This window comes from Carlito syrichta, unplaced genomic scaffold, assembly GCF_000164805.1.
Source record: "Carlito syrichta isolate Samal-C Ts95f unplaced genomic scaffold, Tarsius_syrichta-2.0.1 Scaffold302553, whole genome shotgun sequence".
Lineage (NCBI taxonomy): Eukaryota > Metazoa > Chordata > Mammalia > Primates > Tarsiidae > Carlito > Carlito syrichta.
The window spans coordinates 197,822-206,113 of NW_007246649.1; the positions used below are offsets into that span (position 1 = coordinate 197,822).

The following is an 8,292-nucleotide window of genomic DNA, read 5'->3' on the forward strand; positions in this document are numbered from 1 at the left end:
GTAGAGAATATCCCTCCAATCCCCCATAACATGGGGCCAAGGCCCTTCCATCCCGGGAACCACAATCTCTAAGTGAGTCGGCAGCACTGGGCCTGCCAGGGCATCGCGCCCGTGGATGTGGGGGAGAGAAGACTCCCATGGAAGCCAGGGGGGAGCCAGGGATGGACGAGCGGGTGGAGGTACCTGCCTGCCACCTCTTCTCGCCGCACCCCACCCCACCTCCCACAGGCTGGCACGGCCAGAGCATGGGAGTCGCTGCTAGAATATTCAGTCCCATCAGATAAATTGGTTGGGAGTCTCTTCAGATTCCAAAACACTTGGAAATGGTAATTCTGCCAAAAGAGGCTCTGTCAGTGATGATCAGGGTGACAGATTGCAGTTAAAAACGTCGTCTATTGAACCTAAAAAACAGTAAACAAGGCATACGTTATTAACATCGCTGTAGAGAAAATAAAAACAGACCAACATGCCTCTCAAACAGATACAACATGATTGTCTCAGTCATTAACAGAGAATCCAGGCTTCCTCAGAAAAACTCAAAAGGCCAAACAGGAAAGGGTTGCTTTTTCTCTGTCGGTGGAGCATGGCTGTCACTTGCTCTCCTGTGGGCTGGAGTGGTTTTTGGGGGGTCCTCACTCAAGAGCAGAAGGTCCACATTGGTGAATAGCTGAGGACAGAGGCCAGATTGTATTGGGGACGAGACTGGGTTTGAAGCTTGGTGACCCCAGTCTCCGCCTGCGTGACAGGCAGCAGGTGCGTCTTGGCTGTGCCATCTGCAGGGCATGGCGGCTTCCAGGAAGGATCCTGCCCTCCTGCTCTGAGCTGAGTGGTCCCAGGGCTGGTATAGAGTAAACTTTCCAGGAAGCTCTGCCCAATCTCACATGCTCCTCGGGGTCCCACAGATGGGGTGGAACCCTGGGGCAGCTGACACGACAGAGGCTGAGCGCATGGAACAGGAAAACCCCTCAGGCTGCTGCGGCCAGTGGGTAAGGTGAATGCTGTCAGAAGAAGGACAGGGCACGGGTGATCCTGCCACAACAGGGCGAGTTAATCACCCCTCAAAAGGATCAGCGAACAATCCGCCGTGTGCCTGCCATGGAGCAGAGTGCAAGGACATCTTTGTGAGAAACCCCCAGGCAGAGACAGTTAAAGCAATGTGGAGAGAGAGGGAGACCACCAGAGAGACCGTAAGAGAGAGAGAGGGAAGAAGGGAGAGAGGGAGAGAGACAGAGAGAAGAAGAAGAAGAGAGGGAGGGAGTGAGGGAAAGAGAGAGGGGGGAAGAGATGGATGACAGCAAGAGAGATGGGGGAGAGGGAGAGGAAGAGATAAAGTGAAAGAGGGATGGAGAGAGAGACAGAGGCGGAGGGAGAGAGACACAGATACAGAGGGAGGGAGAAGGGGAGAGAGGCGGAGACAGAAATAGTTGGAGACAGAGATGAAGAGGGGAGGAGATAGAGAGATAAAGAAGGAGAAGGGGAGAGAGAGACAAAGACGGGGAGAGAGAAAGAGACAGAGTGATGGAGACAGGCAGACAGGCAGGGGGAGACCGAGAGAGTGAAGGATGGAAGGAGGGGGAGGGGGGAGAGAGAGAGAGAGAGAGAGACCACTCCAGGATGGGAAATAGCTAGGAGTCAGCATATTTTGCTATCCACATTGAAGGAAGCACCTGCCACTAAATACAACTAATGGAGCCCATTTGACATCTGAACTGCAAGGACACTGCGGCTTTGTGGACTGCTGGTTTTCCGCAATGAGCAGCGAAAGAGTCCTGATTCAAGGAGGCAGCTCGCTAGCCCAGAAAAAAAAAAATGAGTCGGAAGAGCCGTCAGGAGACAGGTCCGGACAAGCCGTGATGGGCATCACCTGTCTCAGGCACATGGGTGTCCAAATCAATAACTTACCCTGTGCCTCTTAGAATTTGCTGAATGGAACCTACTCAAGAGTTATTCTTCTGTGGTCTGACCAAATCTAGAAGAAGAACCCTTCCAAGTGCTGTCAGAGATATATATGTATCTCCCAACCATGTAGACTCTGTCTCCCAAATGATCATTTTCATTAGCATTCTGTTGTTCAGAGTATGGACATCAGGAAGGCAGGATTCTCTCATAAGAGTTACATGACTGCCCATTATATTTAAATGAGCATGAATAATTGATAGCAATTAAGTTAACCGATACTTGATTAAATCAATTCATTCATTTAAATTGATGATGCTCTTTAAGTTATTTTCTGGATATACTGCACAATACAAGGGGGACCCCAAAAAACCCGGAATTATCTTTTCTTTGGTGGGCAGGCCCCTTGTAGTACACTCAGATTTTGTCCCTCTGGATCAAACTGTTAGCCAGAGTTTTTATCTGGAAGTTTTGAGAAGGTTGCGTCATGATTTGTGGAAGAAACACCCTGAGTCGCCGCCAACAGGTGACTGGTTCTTCCACCATGACAGCACACCTGCCCACACCAAGTGGAGCATTCAGCAGTTTTGACCAAAAAAACGGCATGATCCCCATGCCCCACCCTCCCTATTCATCTGATCTTCCCCCGAGCAACTTTTTTTTGTTTCCCTGGATGAAAAAAGTCCTCAGAGGGAAACGTTTTGTCGATGTGGAAGTGGTGAAACAAAAAATGGCAGAAGCAGTAAAAGGCATCCAATCTGACGGGTTCAAAGACTGTTCTGAGCAGTGGGAAAAGCATCTCAATTAGGTGCGTTGCATCAAACGGAGAGTACTCTGAAGGTGACAAAAGTTTAAGCATGTAAGAATATATACACTTTTTATAAATTCTGGGTTTTTGGGGTCCCTCCTCATATACCTGCTATTTCAGAAAACTTGAAGGAGCCTAAAAGGAAAAGCCACTGAATTTCTTCTGGGTAGCAGACATTTCTCACTTCTTCCTGAATTATGTAGTATTCAATTTCCCTCTTATCAATAGGTCTTGCCTCTTCAATCAGTTGGCTCTCTCCCCCATTACATTATCCTACACTTTTACTTAACCACCTCCCACGCGTCTTTGAGAGCTTGAAACATACCTCTGGAAGTTACACTGAATTTTCGGTCAGAGAAACTGCTCCTTCGGATTAAAGGTTCACTCATTTTTTCCAGAAATAACTTAATTGTCTCCTTCTTTTCCGGGCTTGTACTTGACAAATTCAGAACTTTTCCGCTTACTTTTACAGTGGAATTGCTGAGCCCAAACCAATAAAAGAAATCGAATAATGCGTCAGCCTTGAATTCATACGCAAAGCTCAAATTTTCTGCGTTAACCACCTCATTTCCTGGAGGGAAAAAATTCTTCACTGCCTCTTGAAAATCAAACTGAGAGAGAGAAAGAGAGAAAGATTTAATTGGCTTCATGGACGTAACTATCATGGCCCCATTATAGAATTAACAACTGCCCAAAATCCAAAACATCACACCCCCTATTTCCCTTGTATTCTGACATATTTTTCAACTGTTGTCTTGATTATTTTTTAACAGATCTTTGCATTTGTATCGTATGACAATTTTGAACTCCTCGGCCAAAGTTACATTTATCCTTACCCCCTTTCTGATAAGTTGCTAAGAACTAAGTTCATTTTATTGGTAGCAACAATGCTACACTAGAGAATAAGGTGTCTGCATACAGTTAAGAGAAGTTTCCAAAGGCCTCAGTTCCTGCGTGAAATGCACAGGCCTTTCTAGGTGGATGGCAGGCCTCGGTCCAGACAGGCTAAGGCTTACCTGAAGCCGGTAACTTTCCCCAATCACTGAGGAGATGACCATGTCCATCCCTTGCTCTATCTGTCTTCTGATCTTGGGGTGCCTTGTGTTCACAAGAAACGCATATGTCCTTTCTAGGAATCAGCAAATAGAATTCAGAAAGAAGTGTGTCCATGTGACATCAACATGCTTCTCAGGATTGACCAAAGCAGTGGTTCCCACCCTCTTTATTCATGTATAGCTTTCCTTGTGGCCCCCTGAGACCCTTACTCCAAAGCCCAACCAGAATTCTAGAAATGTTCCCGAGAAATGTATAGGCCTGAGGGGAAGCTCTGGGCCCTCATAAAAGCATGTTGGATAGTCGGTTCCCCTAAGGTTGCAGTTTGTCACTTGAGGCTTGGAAATTAAAAGTTCCACTCCACAATTAGCTCAGAGGAAAACGGGGCCCTTGCGGCCTACTTCCGGCATGGGGAAAGAAAGTAAAAAATCAAGATGGCTGGTTTACCGATCCCTTCATCACTGAATATTTAAACCGTAGCTTGGCTCTGGCCAACATTTCCTCATTTGCAAAGCAGAAAAGCAGCAAAGTGCAGGAAAGGGGGCTCCCCTTGCCCTCTCCCCGAACCACCGGTCCCCTGCACCCAATTCCAGCCTCTCCAGAGACCAGTTATTCTTTCTGCCAAGTGGCTAGTCTAAGGTTCTTGTTTTCAATTTTTTTTTTTATTATAGAGATGCAGGGTACAAGTAAGGATTACCTACACAAGTAGGCTGCCTACAGATGAAGTCAGGGCCTCCAACGGGCCCTTACTTTCCCTGGTTTGGGACCAGGCATGCTTTGTGTTGTTACATGCCCCGCTCCCCTCCCCTGGAGGGGCCCAGTGACTGCTCATCCCTCTCTTGCTCTAATGTGATTAATACTCAGATCCCATTTATGAGCGAGAATGGGCTAGGACTCTAAGGATTAGGGCAATCTGAGGTTGGTCCCCCAGCCCCCAACACAAGCCCTGGTGGGGAAAAAAATGCACCTCCCGTTGTTGAAATAAGACCACGCCTCTGTCCTGATAGATGGCTGTTCTTGTTTGTTTTATTTTGCTTGGTAACTCAAATTCTGCCTAATTTAAGAGAAGGGAAGGATGTTTACTCATTAGGAAATATGAAATATTATTAACAAGCAATTGCTTCACTTTTCCCGGCCCCAGCAACAAGCTCCATGGCCTTCATCACTAAGCACTTGGTCTAGGGAGACTCAGAGATCCCTGTGTCTCCACTGTGTACGGGTCAGGGAGCAGTATGGTACGATTTTGAGAACGGAACATCTTACACTGGCTTTGGGATATCTCAGAGCCAAACCTGTGGTCCACCAACAGCACATTTACGTCCTTGAGGAAGGCATTTTAGATTAACCTTATTGTCTTAATTTTTTTCTCTGTTTTCCATTCTCCCAGATTAGTTTTTGGGTGCTTTAGATATAAACTATCTTATATATTCTTTGAGACAAGCAATACATAAACAAATAAAGCAAACAGGCTCCTTGAATTAAATTTCACATAAACCAAACCAAGACCCTTTGACTCATCAAATCCTCAGGTCCACCAAGCTGGTGGGGCAGGTTGGGCACTGTACAACTCGGGAGGATGTCATTCACATTTACAGGCATTGTCTATTTGTATATTGATTATGAAAGACTTCTGAGAAGCATTAGTCATTGTCTTGAAATGGTGGCTTTGTCTAATTTGCACAAAAGTTCAGTTTAGAATCGCAGCAGGGCTGACCCTACTGCCTTAATCACAATTTCACAATTTTAAATTGGTCATCTTAAGCTTCTAAGAACCTCTTTGTTTCATGGTTTTTAATCATGATTGATCAGTATTGGGCTTCTGCACCTCCTTGCACAATAGTTGTCAAACCATTGCATACATTCTGTAAGCTACCCACAAATTTCTCCCTGTCCTTTCATTAAAATGTTAGAAAGGACAGGTCTCTTATTCTGTCCTTAGATTCCTCCTGAGGGATCGGCACAGAAGGTGTACTTGATACGGCTGTGAATTACACTCCTGGAGAACTCTCTGGTTTTCTAGCCATCATCAAGCCCAAGAACATGCTGGTCTCAGATACTCTAATGAGCTCTGCTTGTTTCCGTGTGCTCTGTCCCTGGCCTCTCCTGCAGACAGAGCATCTTGAGTTGTTTTTTTTTTGATGGAATGCACAGAGAGAGCTCTACAAATCAGATTGCGGGTGAATGTTTGAGAAAGTCTCTTTGAAATTTGTAGATCACTCCTTGTTACCTGGAACTCATTTCAAGAATGTTATTTAGAAGCATGTTTCAGAAATGCTGCTTCTATTATACAACACTGTGCCCATGATTTTGCCCACATATCACTCTGAGCAAGGAGAGGAAGGAAAAATGAAGACATTTTCATACTAGAATTTGGGCTAAGATAGTTACTACCCACTAGTCTGATTTCTTGGAAGAAACAGTACAGAGACGTGTCAAAACATTAAACATAAAAGTGTCGACAACTGCTATGCCTTTATCTTAGTTTCCTCATCTGTAAAATGGGGAGAGTATTAGCACCTTAAAATCATGTACCCCAGTTTGCCTGAGTCAGCCCCGGTGTATACCTTCACCCCAGAATAATTATTAACAGTGAAGACGTTCGTGTTAAAAATCCACTTGCTGCTTGGGAGACGTAAGCCCTACGGGGCGGTTATGCCCATTCTTGACATTAAAACACACCTTAAACACAACAAATGCCTGAGACGTGGTAGAGAATATTCCAGATCATCCTTACCACTCCAGTCATTTCTGTAACCTTGGGGACTCAAAGTGTCGGATCACTTCCTGTCTAGCCAGGAAGTAGGAAAGAGGCTCTGAGACAGGTGTTCTGGGCCCTGGGATGATGGAGAAATTTGTTCTACAGGCTCGTGCTGTGCTTTCAGTGGTCTCATACACCAGGATCCTTGCCTCTGGTCTTGTCAAGAGCTGGCATCTCTCACAGCCCAGCAAGGCAGACCCAACCAAAAACTTTTAGGTACCTACCTTTGGAGGTGTCTTTTTTGGTCTGTACATTAATAAAGAACAGCATTGGTTTGCTCAGTATGGTTTCCCTGTAGTCTTTATAATCACAGTAGTTGGTCAGTTCCACATACCTATGAAAAAGCAGAAAGAAAGGCAAATATAATGCCCATTTCCATCTAAGTCAGGAAGTGGAGGTACCAGGCAGGTGTCTGCCACAGGCACAGACCTTTGAGGGAAGTACCCTAAAACGTGTTCTTACAGAGGTCTCCATATTTTGTACCATATGCATAAATCTTCTCCTGGCCACAATTGATGGGCTAAGGTGGCCATGGTTCTTGGGGTGGTCTGGCATCAATGTATAACTGTCAGGGGCAGCTTTCACCAGATGATCACCATCACCATCTATCATTTGGGCTATAAGAGTTCATTTGAAGCCATAAGAGCTCTAAGTCCCTCTGGACTGAGAATGAATTATGCTCAGAACATGGAATTAGCTGGGTTTTCTCTAGTGGGGTAGCCATGCTGTCTAACTGGTGGGTCTGGAATTTTCCTTTCCTTCTCTTCTCTTCCCCTCTCTGATCCCAAGATAAGGCCCCTCCATAGATGATAACAATTCACCAATATTCATACGAACTATATGACGAATTCACATCTCCTGATCTTGAGCTTGTGCAATTAAAAAACAAAACAAAACGCTAATATTGGGACTTTGGGCCATATCCTTGTTAAATTTAGCCTCCCTTGTTTTTGTTCATTATCCCAGCCCAGGAAGATCTTTCTGGATCTTGACTCTGTCATTCAGCCTATATTCCTTTTCTCACCCTGCCACACAAATCTTTCAGGCAGCTTTTCTGGGTCCCCACCCACATGGTTGATTAAAAAGATCAAGTGCAAGTGAGCTTCCTTCTGGAAGATGGCTAATTTTCTAACTAAACCCAAGCCCCCGTACTGAGCACCTGCACGGAGCCAATGGCTGGCTGAGCTGACTGGACCTTTGTTTCTTGCATCTAGTCCCCAGCAGAGACAGCTCCAGGCGATTCTTTCCAGCCGGTTGTCCTTCCAGTGTCTGACATGAAAATCACAGCCTTGGAGAGCAAACGGCCGCCGCAGGGAGCTGTGGCCGCAGTCCTCTGGGCGTCGCTCCTGTACCCGTTTCCCGCCACCACCGTGCAGGGCCCAGCGCACAAGACAGTGACCCGGGCAGGAGTCAAGAGCACGTGGGAGAATACCTACCCTGAGGCAGGAGAGCACAGCTGCCGCCGGCAGTCTCCCAGCTTGGCTTCTTAGAAATCTGTGTCATTATCTTTTTGCTGGGATTGTCAGACCTGATTCTGAGAGCTTTTAAAACCTGACCCCTGATGGCGCCTCTCAAATGCTTCCTGCCTTCTATGTCACCAGGCTTTTAAAGCAGTCTCTGCCTCCCACCCCGGTTGCACGGGCGGTGGCTTGGGAGCTGGCCCTAAGGTGGGAAACTGAAGTGTGCCAGAGACGGAAAGGGGTGCAGGTGTTGGTGCTCAGAGTGGGGGTGACCGGGCGGAGGAAGCGAGAGGAGGGGGGGTGGGTATGCAGCAGGG

At 46.5% G+C, this 8,292-nt stretch overlaps 1 protein-coding gene across 1 annotated transcript in view; it reads right to left on the minus strand.

Moving 5' to 3' along the window:
* Nucleotides 1-209: 209 nt before the first annotated feature.
* The window catches only part of MEDAG (mesenteric estrogen dependent adipogenesis), a 15,336-nt gene continuing 7,253 nt past the window's right edge, over nt 210-8,292 (minus strand). Inside the window, exons 3-7 of the mRNA XM_008056839.2 lie at nt 7,790-7,947; nt 6,740-6,849; nt 3,721-3,833; nt 3,030-3,315; nt 210-401 (exon numbers count right to left, since the gene is read on the minus strand). Of these exons, the coding sequence (XP_008055030.2) occupies nt 361-401; nt 3,030-3,315; nt 3,721-3,833; nt 6,740-6,849; nt 7,790-7,947 (708 nt within the window). The 3' untranslated portion in view covers nt 210-360. The remainder of the gene's footprint in view (nt 402-3,029; nt 3,316-3,720; nt 3,834-6,739; nt 6,850-7,789; nt 7,948-8,292) is intronic.